Raw genomic sequence first — 19798 nt, 5'->3', positions numbered from 1 at the left:
CGTGCTAACCCTGCGTCAGGAGGTTCTGGCTCAGTCGGGAACCTGCTGCTCAATATTTAATGCAGCGCTCCGATTCCCACAGCTGTGGTGGACACACTGGCGTCTGCTGGCAACACACACACACACACACTCTCACACACACACACACACACACACACGCTTTGTTTAACTGGATTGTTTCTTTTTTCTTTATTTGTCTTTTGTTGCATATATTTCTCTCTATTTCTTTCTTGGGCTGCTTTCGTTAACAGTCCTGCTGTCACACTGTTTTTACTCGTTTTAACACACACACACACACACACGCAACGCATGCACAGACACACGCACGCACGCGCACACACTCAGAGCGGGCAGTCCTCAGCATCATATATAATCTATGAGTAGTGATGAATGTTTAAAAGGCTCTTCTGCAAAAACCTGAGAATCAGACATTTTAAAGTAGCCTACTTATCTCTCTGCTCACTCAGAGCACCTGCGTTAAAGGGTCGGTCCGCTGCGTTAAAGGGTCGGTCCGCTGCGTTAAAGGGTCGGTCCGCTGCGTTAAAGGGTTAAAGGGTCGGTCCGCTGCGTTAAAGGGACGTCGGTATGCTGCGTTAAAGTCCAGACATCTGGATTCAGCGTTTCATGTTTTAAAGGTGTGATACCTTTAAAGGGACATTGCAGTGGCTGAAGGACAGTCCTTATGTTTGAAGAGTAACTTAATGAAAAGTTTCACTGCAGTCTGGTTGGAAGTTTGAGCTCCGTTGGGTGTGGTCCGCGTGCTCCTCTGCATCTGTAACCACACCTAACAGTGATGTCAGAGTGTCCTGACAGACCCTGGAGTACACTCTGACATCACTGCAGCCAGGTGAGAAGTTGGTGTAAAGGTTGGTTCTGGACTACCAGAGTGATCAGGGTCATCCTCTCTCTGCAGGTCTGGAGGAGCTGGTTCTGTCAGAGATCAACAGTCCCAGTCGGACTCAGCAGACGGGAGACTCGTCCTCCGTCTCCTCCTTCTCCTACAGAGACATGATGAAGGAGGCGCAGCCGGCCAATCAGAACAAGGTGGGTGGAGCCTAAAGCACCAACACCTTTTCAACACCGCTGCCATCCTCTCCTTTACATCATGTGACCTGGTGTCTCTGTGACGGGTCGGGGTCACGACCTCTGTAGTTAGGACAGTTGTTGTCACGGCGACGTGCTGACATGGTGACGACAGGCTGAACTGTAACATCCCATCACCCTCCCCTCTGTCTTTTTCCTCCGTGTCTTTATATTTTACATTTATTTCCTCAGGAGTCTTTGAAGATCCTCTGCGGTTATTTTTAGTTCCTTTTACTGTTTCATCATGGCGTGTGTGTGTGTGTGTTTGTTTCTATTGATAGAAACGATGTAAATAGAGCTGACGGGTTCAGTTTCTGTCAAAACTTGAGAGCAGTCCATCGTCAGGTCAGTTTACTTTGGGGGTCGGGTCGTCGTTAGCAACAGCATCACATGACACAGGAGAAGGTGTGTGTGTGTTTGTGTGTGTGACATCCTGCTGCTGCAACATTTCCCATCAGCCACCTCTGCGAGCCTCTGATGACGGAGGCGGAGCTGTAAAATCATCGGTTCACCTTAAAGGCCTCGGCGTGCTTCAAACTGAAGCACTTCGTGTGTTTCGGGCGGATCAGAAAGCGATCTGAAAAAAAGCGATCCGAAGGCTTCAACAGCCTCCTGAGGAAAACGTGTAAAGAGACTCCAAGACACATTCGTAATCTCAACTTCTCCCAAATGTAACTACGTCAGTACTCCATTGAAATAACCACTCACTGATGACGGCAGCTACAGCCGGGTCGACGCCGACTTTAAACCCAGATCATTTTAGAATCTGGCTGAATTTCTGCCAGATCGGTTGTCGTTTGACGCCTGATTAATTACCCGAATGATCAACGATCTTTGGCTGCTGTCAGAAGATCTGCTATAAACTGTTTGAGTTTTAATGTTACTGCTTTGGTATTTAACGTGTGGCTGAAACTGTAACCTTTACTCAGACTGCGCTGTGACAGAAATACTCTGCGGCGGCACGTTTTACTTTCCGTTAATAGTAGAATCACACGAAGCAACGCCGCCTTTCTCTCTTTTTGACGTTAACTTTGTTGAGGACACGGCCGTCTTGCTTGAATAAACTTTATTGGAAAATCGGAGTTTCTTGTGTTTTAAATGCAGTGCGAGCTCCACGTCGTGACTGCGCAGAGAGCGAAACCGCTCGCCTCGCCCTCCCCTTCCAAGCGTGTAGGAGAAACTACTAGAGGCCGCGAAACTCGTGAAAAATGCTGAAGGCCCTGTTTGGTTTGTCCGTTCTGGGCTACTGTAGAAACATGGCGGCCTCCGTGGAAGGGGACCCGCTCCCTCTGTAGATATAAACGTCTTATTCTAAAGTAACGGAAACACAACGCCAAATAAACTACCCACAAACAAAACCAGGGTCGCTGTCAACACGAAAACAGAAGTGGCAGCTCTCCCCTACGGGGTTAACGGCAGTCGTTACGATACCAAAAACAGGTAACTAAATAATGAACTGACTAACTGAAATCTCTTTCTGACATTAACCTGACAGAATACACGAGCACTCTGTTTTTAGGTGTGAAGGCCTCAGTATGGCTGCTTACATCCAATCAGCTGAGCAGAAAGTGCTGCCACAGTGCCTCTGAGCAAGACAGCTGAGCTCTTCTCCGTCTCTTCTCTCTGCCCGTCAGTCTGGAGGAGGCAGCCCTCAGTCCCAGCGGCCTGCCGAATTATCGGACGACGAGGTCGGAGAGCTGTTCCAGCGACTCGCCGAGGTTCAGCAGCAGAAATGGATGCTGGAGGAGAAGGTGAGGCGCAACTCTGTTACCATGACAACCGTGTGTCGCACTGTCCCGTCTCCGTCCTCCTGTCAAACAAAAGCGACCGCTTTAACGTCTCGGTTTGGCTTCGTTGGCGGTTTTGACGCCTCACTTGATGCCCCGAGTCGACGGTCAGGTCAGCAATGAAAAGTTCAGAAGAAGGTTTATGTTCTCGGATGCTTTATTAAAATCCTCTGCAGGATTCACCGTTTCTGCTGTTTCCACTGTGGCGTCTGTGCTGGCGTCTGTGCTGGCGTCTGTGCTGGCGTCTGTGCTGGCGTCTGTGCTGGCGTCTGTGCTGACGTCTGTGCTGGCGTCTGTGCTGACGTCAGTGCTGGCGCAGCAGTTATAGTCGATGTCTTAATGTTGACGTTCGAATTAATTTTCTGGTTATCAAGAAGAAAAATCTGCTTTTATTTGTTTCATTTGTCTGAAAAGACGTTTGTGTTTCTGGTGACTTCTGACCAGCATTTCATCTATTTATTTACATATTAGAGACTAAACTGACAATTAATTAACAACAAAGGACACAGTAAATGAATATGTAATGTGTCAGAAAACAAAAACAGATGTTTGACTGTGCATTTACTCAACTACTGTAGTACAATTTTGAGGTACTTGTATCCATTTTCTGCTACTTTCCACTTCATGTCAGAGACAAATATTGTACTTTTTACTTCACTATATTTATTTGATAACTTTAGTTAGTTTGCATATTCAGATCATTAATACATAAATCCGCTAATAAATTACGACGTATTACTATAGATGACTTTAAGCTGCCCAGTAATGGGCTGAAGTGAGCTCCACCTTCAGCAGCTGCAACATTAAAGTGATGAACGCATTAATGCAGCAACATAATATATGTTATTCTGCACGACGAGGACTTGAACTTGTATTTCTACACTGAACCGTTTCTCCTTCAGGTGAAACATCTGGAGGTGAGCTGTTCGTCGATGGCTGAAGATATCTGCAGGAAGAGCGCCATCATAGAGACCTACGTGATGGACAGCCGCATAGGTAACACACACACACACACACACACACACACACACACACAGATGAAGTGAGGAAGTCAACAGTGTGAAAACTTATGACACTTACAGTTCAAACAAATCTTTAAAAGCTGCTGTGCTGCAGGTTTATTTATGATTGATTGAGTCGCCGCTTCGTTTCTCTTCATTCTTCAGCGTGACGTCGTGTTCACGTCAGCTGTTTTCCTGTTTGGGAGGGAGTTATTTTGCTCTGACCAGTCAGCGGTCAAGGTTGTTAGCAGCAGTTAGCCGTAACGTTTGTCCCGTCGATCAGACGCGCGCTGACGTACGGATGCTCACGGACCCGTGGCGTCTTCATCATCGCCAGCTGATGTGTTTCTGCGTGTTCCGCCGCCAGTTTCCAAGTGTCTGTGTGCAAAATACAGCATTTTAATCATATTAAGTCCTTGGTTCGGCACATCTCAGCCTGACTGCTGTTTCTGTGACTCGTCCGGTGTGCTACAAACATCAAAAGTCACTGAAAGCTATTTTTCAACCTTTTTAACAAGCAGCAACGAGATGCCTCGATACTTAAATAACTACAGGCACGCGTGAGCCCCGCCCTTCATTAGTCAAATGATTGAACTTCCTGACCTCCAAATGATTATTTCCCACTTCTGGATTCTTTCATCTCGGTTTCACGGTGTTATGATACCTGCCTGCTCCCGCTAGCTTAAATTATGCACAACAAAAACCTTTCTCCTCGTAGTTACGCCGATGACACTCACATTTACATATGTTTCCCCGAATGAGGCCGCAGACTCGGGGACCAAATCAATGGTTTGATGTCTCTTATCTCCAGACGTTTTAAATGAGAATAAAACTAGTTTTTGATGCCAAAGAGGGGAAGAAGTCAGGAGCTCATAAATCTAGAGTTCTGGTGTCGGTGATATTTGTTTACATGTTGACTTCAGTCCTCCTGCTACTTCATCACTGTCGACCACAGTGAACTGTATTAATCAGCAGATGGAAGACTTACCTCTGAGTGTTTAATGTAAAACTCTGTGAATTACTGAAATGTGCTGTACATATACTTAACCTTTCCTCCCCTCTCCTCCTCGTTCACACTGTTTTTTCTCTCCTGCTGTTTTCAATTTCATGTTTGACTGGTTTCATTCTCCATCCCACTCCCATTACCACTGTAATGATGGGAAATCTAATGGGCAGTAAAACTGAGAGCCGAGCTGCTTCTCCTGCAGGCTGGACACTGTGTGTGTGTGTGAGAGTGTGTGAGAGCGTGTGTGTGTGTGAGAGTGAGTGTGAGAGAGTGTGTGTCAGAGTGTGAGAGAGTGTGTGTGAGAGAGTGTGTGTGTGTGTGTGTGAGTGAGAGCGTGTGTGAGAGTGAGTGTGAGAGAGTGTGTGTCAGAGTGTGAGAGAGTGTGTGTGTGAGAGAGTGAGTGTGAGAGAGTGTGTGTCAGAGTGTGAGAGAGTGTGTGTGAGAGAGTGTGTGTGTGTGAGTGAGAGCGTGTGTGAGAGTGAGTGTGAGAGAGAGTGTGTGTCAGAGTGTGAGAGAGAGTGTGTGTGAGAGAGTGTGTGTGAGAGAGTGTGTGTCAGAGTGTGTGTGAGAGAGTGTGTGTGAGAGAGAGTGTGTGTGAGAGAGTGTGTGTCAGAGTGTGTGTGAGAGTGTGTGTGTGAGAGAGTGTGTGTGAGAGAGTGTGTGTCAGAGTGTGAGAGAGTGTGTGTGAGAGAGTGTGTGTCAGAGTGTGTGTGAGAGAGAGTGTGTGTGTCAGAGTGTGAGTGAGAGAGTGTGTGTGAGAGTGTGTGTGTGAGAGTGTGTGTGTGAGAGTGAGTGTGTGTCAGAGTGTGAGTGTCAGAGTGTGTGTGAGAGAGAGTGTGTGTGAGAGAGTGTGTGTCAGAGTGTGTGAGAGAGTGTGTGTCAGAGTGTGTGTGAGTGTGTGTGAGAGTGTGTGTGTGAGAGAGTGTGTGTCAGAGTGTGAGAGAGTGTGTGTGAGAGAGTGAGTGTGTGAGAGAGTGTGTGTGAGAGAGTGAGTGTGAGAGAGTGTGTGTCAGAGTGTGAGAGAGTGTGTGTCAGAGTGTGAGAGAGTGTGTGTGTGAGAGTGTGTGTGTGAGTATTTACATTTAGCTAAATCTTGTTAAAAACCGAGCGCGTCAGTTACCATAAGCTGTTGCCTATAACCGGTTGCTAGGCAACAGTGTTGACGTGCAGGGTTGGTGCCTTGCTTCAGGGCACCTCAGCAGCTCCTGCTCAGACCGTTGCTCGTCTCTCTGTCTGAGAGTGAAGGGAGCGCAAGTCAGCGAGCATGACGCTCGTACCTGACGGCCATCTTTGTTTTCAGACAGTGAAACGTGTCGTCGTTGTTGCCAGCTCACTTTGAGACGGTAACCTGCAGGTTGAGCGGCGCTCAGATTTGTTTTGCGCTCCCGTGGTTTTACCGCGTTTGTCTGCGTAAACTGTAGGTTGTGTGTACGCCGCTGTGGCGAACCACGTCTCCAAGTTCAGGTAGTGTAGCTAGTTTCAAAATCAGGTAACGTTTCGAGTGTTGAGCGGCACGAGCAAACGCTACGTCGATAAATATTTTATTTTATTTTGAAGAACAAACGCTCAGAAACGACTGCCGTTCATCCTGCAGTGTGTCTGCGCACCGTCACCTCCACGACTCCGTGGCCCGTTTAATGGCGTGCGCCTGAAACGGCAGCGAAGGCTCGCAGCGCCTCCGGCTCGCATGTTAAGTTCCTTCAGTGGAAGCGGCCAGCTGTTCTCCAGCTGTTCATCAACATGCAGGTGAACGCAGTTTACAGGTGTTAAATATTTACAGCACACACACTCTGCACAGTCAGCCGCTTCTCTATAGGAGTGTGTGTGTGTGTGTGTGTGTTTATATACTGCAGCATAAAACATCGTCAGCTCGACTTCTCTGCTTCCTCGTGACGATCATTTGTTTCTTCTTTCACTTCCACCAGGTTTTTCCTCTTTTATCTGTCTTTGTGTGTGTTGCAGTATTTTTTTAAGGCCTCAGTTTTATGCAGCTGACACACACACATACCTGATGTCATAAAATGAGACACACACTTCATCAGTGTGTGTGTGTGTGTGTGTGTGTGGGGTAGTAAAGCTGTCTCATTTACAACTGAGCTCCATAAAAACACAACAGACCGACATCTTCCTCTCCGTCCTCCTCTCCTCTTCCATCATCTCAGATTTAAAGAAAAACCCCAAAACTTTTATAAACAAACCGTTTTGTTTTCTCACTTTCTGGTGTCTGAATATAAATAAATCCCCTCAGTTTGTCTGTCAGGTGACCGTTTACCGTCAGGGCTTCACATTCATCGTGTCATTACAGCAGGAGGTCACATACACGATATGGCCAAAAGTATGTGGACAGCAGAAGAAGTTCTGGTCCCCTCGTCTCTTGCTACGATCGGACGAACTCAGTACTTTGTTTTTGTCTTTATTTGACGGTGACAGTCGAGTTTCGTGGTGTCGTACGGAAAACTCAGCCTGTCCAGTAACAATAGAGACTTGTCAAAGTCAGTTCAGCTCTTTGACATGTAGAACCAGTGGGTCTGTCCTGGTCCGGGTTCCTGACATCTGGTCCTCTTCAGGGTTTCCAGCTGAACTAAAACCACTAAGTCATTTATTTTTGTCGCCGTCTGCCCGTTAAAGTCCTCTTCCTTAGCTGGACTGGACGGCTTTTCAGGCTTTTGGTGTTTTTATCATTTGGGTTTGTTGTTCGAACAGCCGTACTAGCGCTGTGGCTCTGTGGTTGGTGATGTCTGTGTGTCGGTCCAGACCGAAGCGTCTCAGCAGCTGCTGGACTGTGATGAGACGTGCTTCATCGCTCATGCTCCCCTCAGGATGAACTGTAATAATTCTGCTGATCCTCTGACTTTCCATCTAGCGCCACCATCAGGTCGACATGTTAACGCGTCCGACACTTTGGTTTCTGACCGAACACCTGCAGAGCTGCTGACGCTCCCATCAGCCTCAGCTGCACTCTGTGCTTACTGCTAACGTTAGCATTTTAGCTAATACAGCCTCACGGAGCCTGTATACTGTGCTGTGATGGATTGATGCCACGCGGCTGCAAACTAAATTAACCCCTTGAGGACAATTAAGAAAGATGGATTGACTGATGGAGGAATATTGAAATGCAACAAAGCTCCATGGCTGGAATTGAACCAGGACGTTGCAGTATGTGTTTTAACCATCAGGACGTCCCCTCGTGCAAAACGATTGTCCACAAGTTGTCGTATTTTCACATCAGCTTTCTTCCCTTCGGTCGCTGTATTACAGTTTTGTTCCCACTGCAGTCTGTAAACCAGCTGATATCTGCAGAAACAGACGTTATCACAGGTCTGGATCGCAACTCTGTATAAAACACTGTGGTTACAGACACAATGAATGTTTTACAGCCTGACAAATACAAACAGGAAGTCCTTTCGTTGACTGTAGTAAAGCGATCTGCTTTGTCTCCTCAGACGTGTCGGGCTGTGCCGTCGGAGGTCACGGAGGCTCTCAGGGAGAGAGAGGAGGTCTGGGTTCGGTCCTCAGAGATCTGGTCAAACCAGGAGACGAGAATCTGAGAGAGATGAACAAGAAGCTGCAGAACATGTTGGAGGAGCAGCTGACCAAGAACATGCACCTGCAGAAGGTAACTCGCGTCACACTCGGTCTCAGCACTGAAGGCTGTTTGTATGTCGAAATAAAACCAGATGTGCAAGTCAGGACAACGTGGGGACTCCACCAAAAACTTCAGAGGCCGAACTTTGTCCAGTGAGGTCAGTCTCAGTGTCTCTAAGTAGCGGACTGAAGGAGCAGGGCGCCATTTCTCTCACCACACACACACTGTAGCAGTAGTTTGAGTCGTCATGATGATCAGCTGATCCTACAGCTTCTTGAAGGACGAGGTCTGTTTTAATACCATGAATGTTACACGTACACAGAGTTATTAACGGATGTAAACATTCAGAAACACTGAAACAGCAGATGGGGCTGCTCTTCCTGTTTGACCTCAGCTGACAGAAACGGGAATTTACAGGTTAACGTTACTCACTCAAATATAAAAAGTCACGTTCTTCCCATGAACTGCAGCGCTCACGTTTACAGGACGGCTGTGACTGAAAAAGCTAATGTAGCAGATCTGTCTCTTGATGTTTTGATTGAAAATAACTACATTTTCAAGTTCAGATCAATTGAATTGATCGCCCACACAGAAGAGATGTCTTCTAACGCGAGCCGACTAACAGATGGAGGACAAACTCCACAGACCACTTCGCTCAGCAGGAAGTCTGGAGCTTTTCCACTTGCTTTGTGTCAGTCAGACTGACGAAGTTCGTCCTCCATCTGTTAGTTGACGTGATCGCACACAGCAGCTCTTTACACGGACACATGGCATGAACTGCCGCATCACTCAGCTGCACGCCGCTCGTTTAAAAAGTATAAAATATAAACTAACCGTATAAACGTTTCGTCCAGTTTTCTGTCATAAAACACAAAACCACTGGAGACTTTCTGCTCGATGAGATTCTTTCAAATTGTCGGCGATATGGTTTCAGCGCCGAACGCAAACCGAAATCTAAAGAACACGCAGGATTTCTGGGTAATGTAGTTTCCTGCTGTTGAACACGAGGATCCAACATGAGTTTAGTCTGTGGTGGGCTGCGGAAACTGTTCCCATGACGATGAGCAGGAACGGCACATCTTTAGACGTGTTGAGTGTGTGAGGCGGTTATTACTGTAGCAGGACGGATCACACACACACACACACACACACACTCGGGCTGCAGTAACCTTGACAGAGGAGACAGACGGTTTCCTCTGCCGCCTCACTGAGTCGAGAAACTGACGATCAAAAGCAAAAGACTCAGTCGTTTTTCACGCGCCGGTGCTTCTCTCGTCTTTATCGTTCATTAGTCATTAAATATTCTGTGGTTTTGGATGATTGGTCGGGTAAAACGAGCCGTTTAAAGACGTCGGCTGTGAGAAATGCGTTGTGGGTGATCGCACGGTGCAAATGCACCCGGGACGCATCGCACACGAGCGGAAATACGTACCGGTCGCAATCTTCTGCAAATAAAATCAAAAGTTTGGGGCTCGTACAGGCGGCGCCGCTGAGAGAGACGAAAACTAATCGCGGTGGAAAGTTATTATACAGTCTGTAGTTAAAGAGCGTCTTCGGACGGCACTTTAAGTCTTTAAGTTTAATTTTTGGACCGGCGCAAACGAGGAGGACGTGACGATCAGCTCTCAGCGTGGACGCCGGAGACGCATTAACACGAGCGGTAAATGTAAATCAGGTTCAAATCTTATCTAGAGACGCATGTTGATGCCAGCAGTAAAGGGTCTCTGAAGTTAAATGCCAAATCGACTGAATCAGCCCTCGCACTTACAATGAGTAATCGATCCAAACCAAGGATTTACCGCAACTAATAATTATTTATGTTATAGATTCATGTGTCAATTATTTGTTTAAAATGTTAGAAAACTACTTCAAATGTCTTGGTTCGTCCAATGAAAACCGTCATTGTTTTAGCACGATATTACGTAATTAACTGAATATGTCAGATAAAATAAGACGTCACCTTGGACAGTTTTCAGTTTTCTGACATTTTCTAAATTAAATGTGTAATTGAAATAAAATAATTGATAGTAAAGGAACATTTAAACTAAATTATTCTCATTTAACGACCAGATAAAAGTTTAAGTTTTGAAAAACAACTTGGTCTTCGTGAGCTGATGTTCAAACTTCTGTTTCTGAGGTCAACGATGTTAAATATAAATAACAGGAAACTTGTCTCTCTCTGTAGGACCTGGAGGTTTTGTCCCAGGAATTAGTCCGTCTCAGTAAAGAGAGCAGTCCTGGTGGCAGCGCAGCTGGTTCGGGATGAGACTGTTGCCTGGCTCCATCCGTCCATTCCCTCCCTTCTCACTACTGTCGTTCACCTCAGCCGGAAGGTGTGGACTGGGCTCAGACTAACACCTGGATCCGACATTTCTTCCTTTCCCATTCCGTGCGTTCATGACGCAAAACCTGCTGTGGGCTTCAACTACTGTCTGGAGTGGTCACGATTTCACCACCTCTGTCTTCCTGCTGGGCTACGACTAAATGCTTGAATTTGTCCATTTATTGTTTCTCAATGATGAGAGGAAACCGTGAGTTTTAAAGGCGCAGAAGAAGAAACTAAAGACCAGAGGGAATGGAAAAACTGGGCTATGTTGCTACTGAATGTACAATTAGACTGCACCACTCAGTTCCTCTGTCGAGTCCTGGCTACGACCTGGAAAACACACATTGTAAATGATTGTAAATCTTTAATTTCACTGGTTTCTACGTCTTAAAGTGCGGTTGCCCGGCCATGTCAGTGTTCTGTATTTCCGCTTGATCGTCTGAAAACACCTGGGATTTGTAACTGGCTGTTTGATTTAAAAAAAAAAAAAACTTATCACAAGGGTGACTTGCTTGCTTTTTTTTTTTTTTTCTCTGAGCTTTCGGTCACATCTCATGACCTTCAACAGCAGATGCAGTTTGCTCAGCTGTCGCGGAGAACATTTTAGTTCTTATCACGTGACAGAAAGTCCAGATTTAGGTCAGTTTATAACGAAACCATCTCCATGACAACTGAGCGAAGACCATGAGACGTGGCGGAAAGCTCCAGGAAAGAGGAACAAGTAAGGGAAAGCGTTTCTGTTGGTTTTCACGGATATTTATCATTTTGTCTAAGATGCTCGGTGCGCAGCAAACACAGCTTTTTCAGTTCGTTCGCAGAATAAATACAAAACTGTAAAGATTCACAACATTTAGCTTGTATGCTAAGATGTCGAGTTAAACTCAGAATTAGTTTCCGACAAGCAGTTCTGACGGAGAATACCGCCCCTAACATTCGGCTGCTAGCGCGGCAGTTAGCTAGCTACATTAGCCTGGTTCCAGGCTCTCGAATCGCATCTCTGACGGTCTAGTGCTCGTTAACAGTCTGCTCCATAGTTAGCAAGCTAACTAGCTACATCCACGTGTGCAGCTGTACAGAAATATAAACTCGTAAATCAACATGTTTCTTTAAACACTATGGTGAGCAGCCAGAAGAGAAGAGGGTTAAATTAACAAAACATTTACGCTGCTGGGAAAGTGTGTTTGTCGGCAAACGGTTAACATACGAGTACAGTATGTTTGTGTCGGGCTCTGGTTATTTCTTGGACTAAATGCCCTTCACCGCTGTCTGTCTAGCTCGATGGAGCTTTTGTGAAACTATTCTGCATCCCTTCTGTTATTTATTACTTTTCAAACACTTACAGTTCCTCGTGGAAATGCACCTGTTACGGCTGCAGTCACTGAACGAGTGTCATTAAATGGTTCGTGGCCCAGACTAGTTGCTGGTCATATTACTTGTCCATATATTGTAATTTGGGGGGGTTTTATTCAAAATAACATTTCGTGAATGTATCAGTTTATTTTAAAGGAGGGAGAACATAAAGTCAAAAGAAACTGTCAGCATGGTCTACTTCCTGCTTTAAATAACATATCTTATTATTTTGAACTTTAAATCTGCTTCTGTTTTCTGTGATTTTGTAAAAAGTTTAACTTTTTGACAGGAAGTTAAAAACAAACACTTCCTGTCTGCTCTGCCTTTGTTTCTTCTCTTGGGACTCTGACTACGTCCTGGATTGAACGTCTGCCACAGGCTGCCTCTGCTGACCGGGTTCTGACTATATCCTGGACACTATGCTTGTAGCAGACTGTGTTTTTATGTTGTAACCGCCTGTAATATTTCTGCTTTATTTTGTTTGTACACTTCAGTCTGATGTTAAGACTTTAAAATCTCAAAACGAGTGAGAAGAACTGTTGTTTACGGTGCAGCTTTATCTGTTTGAGGACTTCTGAAGGAAAGAGCGTCACGTGGCTCTTACCAAGATCCTTTAAACCAAACTCATTACATATTTAAACAGCAGTAAATCTCATTTTAAAGATTTCGACGACACAAACGCGATTGTTCGTCTGAGAAAATATCTTTACGTTTAAAAGACAGTCGAGCTGCACTGAAAACACACTGAAGCGTTCTCTCTCTGACCGGCACCAGACTGACTGAGTGGGATCAGTCTACGTGCTGGGCAGTGACTCAGCCTGTTTTTGTTTGTAATGTTTAAATCTGTGTATATGCTGTGATATGACTTCTAACTGTATGAAGAATCAACGGATCTATTTATGAGACTGATGATGATCACGACGCTAATTATTGTAACGACGAGAAAATATGATAAAATACTGTCTTGAGACGACGACGCGTCTGTGCTTTTCTCTGCTCGCACAACAACCGACCTTAACTACACGCTGACCGTTTTAAATGCAGTTTGTCGAGTGTTTGCAGCATCCAGAGCTACATTTAAATTAAATATCAACAACCAGTCTGACTCAGTGTCTGATTTATACTCTATGTACTAGATAGGACATCTCACAGGTTTTTCTGCCTTTTAATTACTCCATAATTTCATTTAGTGGGAACCAAGATTATAAATTAAATTACCTTCAAAACTATCTAATCCTCCAGTCACCGCTCCGTATCACATTTTATTCTCCAAATATGTTTTCAGTGAACTTATAAAATCGAATTCATTAAATAAAGAAATGTCTTTGCGGTGGATTACATGAGTTTAAACAATTTCCATCCTCCTTTGTTAACATTTGGATTAATTTAACGGGGGACACCAAATGGTGCAGAGGAAAGAGGGGATGCAGCTGAGTTTGTCTCTTACTTTTTCCAGTTGGGATCGGTCTACGTCCTGGACCACATGTTTGAAGAGGAGGGAGGAAAAGACTCATCAGTGCTGATGTGAAGCTTTCATTTGTCTGTAGACAATAAAAAATATATATATTTTCAGAGATTTACAGGCAAACAGACCGAGTTGGGATAAAATTATTTACATGTAAATAAGTAAATGGACTATTATAGTTTTAATACACACAAACACATCAGAAAAATTCAAGATATAAGAGTTGTTTACAACATTACAGGCGCCTGTGGGAAGACGTCTCTCTAGTGTTAATCTCTTAAAATGTAGTTTTCCCAGTGGACTCAGAATCGGCTAAAAGTTGAATTGAGTTTGGTTCTTTTAATCTGTGCAGGTGACACTATATCAGCTCTGTGAGTCCTTCCCACAATCCTCTCTGTTACTGTTGGATCTTTGCGGGATAAAACTGTCTGCTCTCAGTAAAGTTTGGTGATGGAGGTCGAGTTCGGGGCTCTCAGCGGGGGAGACGCCGCCGCCTCGCCCATCGCTAATTAGCTGTCCGGTACTTCCTGTCTCGCCGAGAGAGACAGATTAGAGAGGTGAGCGCTCGCCGCTGACGGGGTCCGCCGTAACGAGATAGCGTCTGATTGGCCGTGCCGAGGGTTAATTGAAGGGGAGGAAGTGATGAGTTCAAATGTGGTTTTAATTAAAAGGAAACCTCAGAGGGAGGCTGACTGCTCCTACATGTGTCTGATTTTTACCTGAATCATCACTAACTTCCTGGTGTTAACGAGGCGCAGGCGATGATGTGTTTGCTGCGAAAGAGATGAAAACGTGTTCACACTCTTGTTTTTTTTAATGCTGCGTTTCTCTCGTCATCAGACGGAGCTCATCTAACGCAACAGACGGCAATTAAAGTGTATTTACGTTGTGACCGACTACTTATCTGCAAAGTTCTGGACAGAAATTATTGGATTTTGTTTTCAATAAAACTAATCAGAGCATCCATTTTGGTTTTCTTCATATTTCACCTCAGTCGTGTTGACGTCACGTCCAGCTGGACGGACATTTAGCTGTAGGAACAGTCAGCCTCCCTCTGAGGTTTCCTTTTAATTAAAACCCTACATCACTTCCTCCCCTTCAATTAACCCTTGGCCCGGCCAATCAGACGCTATCTCGTTAAGGTGGACCCCATCAACTAGCTAGCTACAGTATGTAGGAGCGAGCGGCAACCTCCGGGGCTGAAAAACGAGGCCAACGTTGAAAGGCAGTCGGAGCCCAGAGTTAAAATGCCCGACTTCACAGCAGAAATAAACGTTTTTGGTCTCTAAAGCTAATTTCCCCGTCCATGCCAGCTGTGAGGGGGGTGAACCTCACCTGTTTAAATTATATTAAGGCTTAACGTTCTGCGTAATTAAGGACGTGGCAGGTGGGCGCCCGCTCAGGTGGCTGGTTTCATCACCCGGGCTTCATTCGGCCGCCTCAGCTCCAGCTCTCTGCCCAGAGGGCGATCAGTGACGGAGCGATTAACATAACTGTATTTGCTGTTATTTATTGTTTTTCCTCTGCTTTTGATGTGTTGGTTATGTTTCTATATAGCTTATTTTACTATTGTTTGCAGTTGTTGGTTAGACGGCTGAATTAAGAGATCTGGTGCACATAATTATTGTTCTGAACACTGACCCGTGGTGTTTGGCACCTTCTGACGCGTCCACGTGTCCGTCCCCTCTGCTGGGCTTCGTCTCACGCCTCCGCGTTGTCGCTCGTGTTCTTCGTCGCTTCATCTTCAGCTCTGAACAACCAGAGAGAGGATGAAGATCAGCTGAAGGAGGAATCTACACAAAATTCATCTTCAATCTGGAGTTTTGAGTCACGTGTTCAGACTGTCCGCACGCAGAGTAAAGGTGCTTTCACATCTGTCAAACTCTGGTTTGGACTAAACGACCGGACCGGTGTCCACCCGAGAAGGACGGTCTCGTTTGTGAAAGCAAACAGTATTTATTGAGAGTAAATCTGTGATATTAGCACGATTTCAAAAGCTGGAGTACAATTAAATTCATCTGCAGTTCAGGGAGAGATCTTATAACCGATCAGCATAAGCAATGTATACGTGAGTGTGGAAATCCCGGATCAATCAGATAAAGTCTGTTCTGTTGCTTTAACTTCATTAAGCTCATTAAAAAGAACGTAACACGGTGATAAATAAATAATGATTAAAAAGTCAGTAGCCAAACTACAGCTGTGAAACGGCCTAAAATAATAAAATTCTTCTTCTTGAAATCAATCATTTAACATTTTTCTGCATTAACTAAACAGAAAACGCAAATTAAAAACAAAACCTGCTCCCACACGAAGTCCGACACCAACGAAGGTCCAAGAAAACTCAACAAAGACAAAACCGAAAGAAACAATCCAACTAAAAAGAAAGTGTTCGTCTGTTCTTCAGAGAATGATTTGTCAATATTTACAAACTGGCCAAAAAGTAATTTGTGTAAAAATATATATACATTTTTCAAGTGGCAAAATAATAAATAACATCTTAACACTCGTATGTATTTAAGTTGCATGAAAACATATGTAATTAATTGTTACACCACATTTTCTGAACTTTTAAATACAAACTTCAAAAACAACTAGTTTCTTAAATATTTTGTTTTCATCAGTTTGAAAATCTTTGTATTAATGTTTCATGTTTTGTTTGACTGCTGAGAGATTAAATGTTTTTCTTTTTCTGTATATATTGTTTTAAAAAAAGGGTGTTGGTTTAAAAATGTTTAACACAAGTTTCACATTTTCATTCCTAATTTTGGAGTAAAAGTCCAAACAGGTTTTTGACTGCATTGTATCTCATGTTCTCAGTGATTAAAAATGTTTTCAGAGTAAATCAGTGATGGAAAAAAAGTTCATTTAGCTCACAAATCAGTTTGAAGAAATGTGAGGAAAGAGGAGACGAAAGGAGAGAAGGGCTGAGGAGTGATGAGGAGGAGGAAAGGAAGAACAGAAATGAGACAGGAGGGTGAAAGGGCAGGAGGTGAAGTGAAAGAAGAGAGAAGAACGAAAGAAAGGAAAGTTAAAATGAGATGAAGAGGAGGTGAAACTGTAGCAGACTGGAGGGGCAGCTTTGAGTGACAGAGATGCCGGAGGAGGTGAAAGATGAGGAGCGAAGTATCTTAGTAACAGCCATGCTAGCAGCTCTGGGAGCTAAATGCTAACGTCTACATGTTTCAGCCGTGTTAATACCCGAATTAAACATCTGGTGGCCATCTAGAATTCACACGCGCGTGAAACTGACAGTCACACTGGCTCTGAACCACCGTCTGATGGCCAACCACATGTTTTATTCGGGTATTAACATGTAGAGAGTCGGCCAGAGACAGAAACTGTGTTTGTAGTAAAGACGGAGAAGAAATCCATGTTTACGACTTGCGAGCATTCACTTCACAGCACCGTCTCAGCGTTTAATGATGTGCATGGTCAATAAACTGCAGTACTTTATTAAACTAGTGTTTAATTACCCTGAAGAACAGACTTTGGGTGACCTGATATATCAGTCCATGTTATTTAGCACCACGTCAGACTCGTGATTATAACTTTGACGTTAAAGTCTGGTGTTATTCTATATTTTTCTTGTTAGTCAAGTTTCCATCTTAACGTAGCACAAATATTGCCAAAAAATCTGGGGGGAAAAAGTGACTTAATGCACGTTTCCATCTGCTTCTGTTCTGTGATTCGGTGATTTCCGTCGTCTTCAGTGTAAAAACAGCAACAGCAGGGAAACGATGCCCCCCGATTCAAAACACAGAACACACGTTACCGCAGTCCCACACGGTCTGAAATCACCTTTAAGAGCTGGTTCAGGTGAACAGCTGGCGGAGCCGATCCTCCAGCCGCTGCCGTTAAAAGCGCCACAGAAGAAGAGGACGCAGCGAGACGACGTCACTAAAAGCTCAGACGATGGGAAACCATGATGGAAACGTGACGTTTCTGTCGGCTTCACGTGTTCACGTGAGGAAGGCTCCAGCCTCCTCATCGCTCCACACACAGCTGATGCTCTCAGCTCTTCATGACGTCAGCAGTTATTCACTCCGTCTGCTTCTGGTTTCGTCCACGCACAGCGTCCACGCCTCGGACAGGAAGCTCTTGAGACATTTCAACTTTTTATTTCTACCTATTTCCAACAAGGTTTTTTTTTTTTTTTTTTTTAAATGCACATTAAAACAGGTGGGAACGTACAAATCCCATGTGCAGACCCAAACCAACCACGTGTCCGTCTCTCTAATGAAGTCAGTTCATTGCTGGTTTGAGTCACAACAAGAAAACTATAGAGTGACACCAGACTTATATGTTAGCTGTATTCACAAGTTGTAAACTAGTATCTATGACGTAACGGCAGCATTATCTCCCCTGTGGTGATCAGCCTATCCCAAGATTAAAAACAAATTTAAAAAGTGAGCTGAGGACTTACCATCAGAGTCGCTGAGCTACAAGGTCGGCCTCAGAAGGTTTCCCCAACACGTCCGAAGACTGGACTCTGGTGCCTGGAAGAAAAAAGGAAAGCCCGTGTCAAACGATACGTTTTGTTTCTGTGAAAGGTCACATGCTGAAATAGAAAGATGGGCCATAAATCGTTGTAAAGAGCATTTTGTGACGATGAATTTGAGATGTGATATGCAGGGTCAGATGGGTACGGCCCCGACGTACTGAGCTGAAAAGACAAGCTAGCACCAGTTCCTTCTGGGTTAACACGTTAGCGGTAAATTTAGGGTTATAAGGTGTCAGTGAAGGTCCTCACAAGTACAGATGTGTGCGAGGACAGGGTGATGATGTAACAGGGCTCTGTAATCGCCCCGGGAAACCAGGGGGTTGCCACGGCGATCCCCCACATGTCCGACGGAGAGAGAGAGACAGAAGTGCAGAGAGCGGAGATAGAAGTCGGGTTACAGAGTTTAAAAAATTCACGAGTTTTCTCCTGCAGCAGTCCGCTAAATATAGACAGTGTAGAGTGTGTGTGTGTGTGTGTGTGTGTGTGTGCGATGACAGAATCAGTCAGTTTGTTTTCACAACAGAAACCAACAGCATGTCTGACAACACACAGCCTGAAAGAAAACACTCTTTACTGTCTTTCTATTCATCGCCAGAGAACACAGTGAAAGTGTCATCTGAGAGTAAACGCACCCTTCAGAAAATAACCCTGAATGCATCGCTTGAGAATTATCACCAGAGAGGACAGGACAGTAAACACATCACCAGGGAAGACATGAACGCATCGCGGGAGGGAACAGTAAACGCGTCGCCAGAAAATAACCCTGAGCGCACTGGCAGAGATGACAGTAAACACATCACGAGGGAGGACAATTAACACAGCGCAGAAGACAGTGAAGGCATCACCAGGCGAGACAGTGAATGCATCACCAGAGAGTAAACATATCAGCAGAGATGACAGTAAACACATCACGAGGAAAGACAATTAACACATCGCAGAAGACAGTGAAGGCATCACCAGGCGAGACAGTGAATGCATCACCAGAGAGTAAACATATCAGCAGAGATGACAGTAAACACATCACGAAGAAAGACAATTAACACATCGCAGAAGACAGTGAAGGCATCACCAGGCGAGACAGTGAATGCATCACCAGAGAGTAAACATATCAGCAGAGATGACAGTAAACACATCACGAGGAAAGACAATTAACACATCGCAGAAGACAGTGAAGGCATCACCAGGCGAGACAGTGAATGCATCACCAGAGAGTAAACATATCAGCAGAGATGACAGTAAACACATCTCTAAAGAGAACAGTAAACACATTACGAAGAAGACAGCAAACGCATCATTCAGAGAGAACAATAAGCACATCACAGAAGGCAACAGTGAACGCATCGTCAAATGAGACGGTAAACAAATCCCCAGCAGGGAAAGTAAATGCATCACAAGACAAGACGGTACACATCACAAGTGAGAACAGTAAACACACCACAGAAAACAGCAAATGCATCACTGGAGAAAGCACTTACTGCATCGTGAGAAAAGGCAAACACACCACGAGAGAGGACAGTGAACGCATCACGAGAGAAGACAGTGAGCCAAAAATAAACGCATCACCACAGAAGACAGTAAAGGCATCATGCGAGGACACACGGTAAACACATCACGAAAGAGGAAGACGGTGAACGCATCGCCAGAGAAGACGTATTACTGGAGAAGACAGTGAACGCATCACGGCGTTATCGTT

At 44.8% G+C, this 19798-nt stretch overlaps 1 protein-coding gene and 1 long non-coding RNA gene across 7 annotated transcripts in view; one reads left to right on the top strand and one right to left on the bottom strand.

Annotated features, from left to right (window-relative positions):
- Window positions 1-13238, top strand: part of gripap1 (GRIP1 associated protein 1) — a 51915-nt gene extending 38677 nt beyond the window's left edge. For all 6 annotated transcript variants that reach the window (XM_044210233.1, XM_044210237.1, XM_044210238.1 and 3 more), the window contains 5 exons: window positions 914-1044; window positions 2718-2834; window positions 3773-3866; window positions 8321-8493; window positions 10649-13238. In XM_044210233.1, coding sequence (XP_044066168.1) covers window positions 914-1044; window positions 2718-2834; window positions 3773-3866; window positions 8321-8493; window positions 10649-10729 — 596 coding nt within the window. In that variant the 3' untranslated portion in view covers window positions 10730-13238. The remainder of the gene's footprint in view (window positions 1-913; window positions 1045-2717; window positions 2835-3772; window positions 3867-8320; window positions 8494-10648) is intronic.
- Window positions 3963-8311, bottom strand: LOC122882649. Its single transcript, XR_006379422.1, has 2 exons — window positions 5998-8311; window positions 3963-4249 (listed from the first exon to the last, which is right to left on the bottom strand). It is a non-coding gene; the product is annotated as an uncharacterized LOC122882649 (long non-coding RNA).
- Window positions 13239-19798: the final 6560 nt, after the last annotated feature.

Source organism: Siniperca chuatsi, linkage group LG10 (genome assembly GCF_020085105.1).
Source record: "Siniperca chuatsi isolate FFG_IHB_CAS linkage group LG10, ASM2008510v1, whole genome shotgun sequence".
NCBI lineage: Eukaryota > Metazoa > Chordata > Actinopteri > Centrarchiformes > Sinipercidae > Siniperca > Siniperca chuatsi.
Note: the sequence above shows the minus strand (reverse complement) of the source record. Positions and strands in the feature narration are given on the sequence as shown.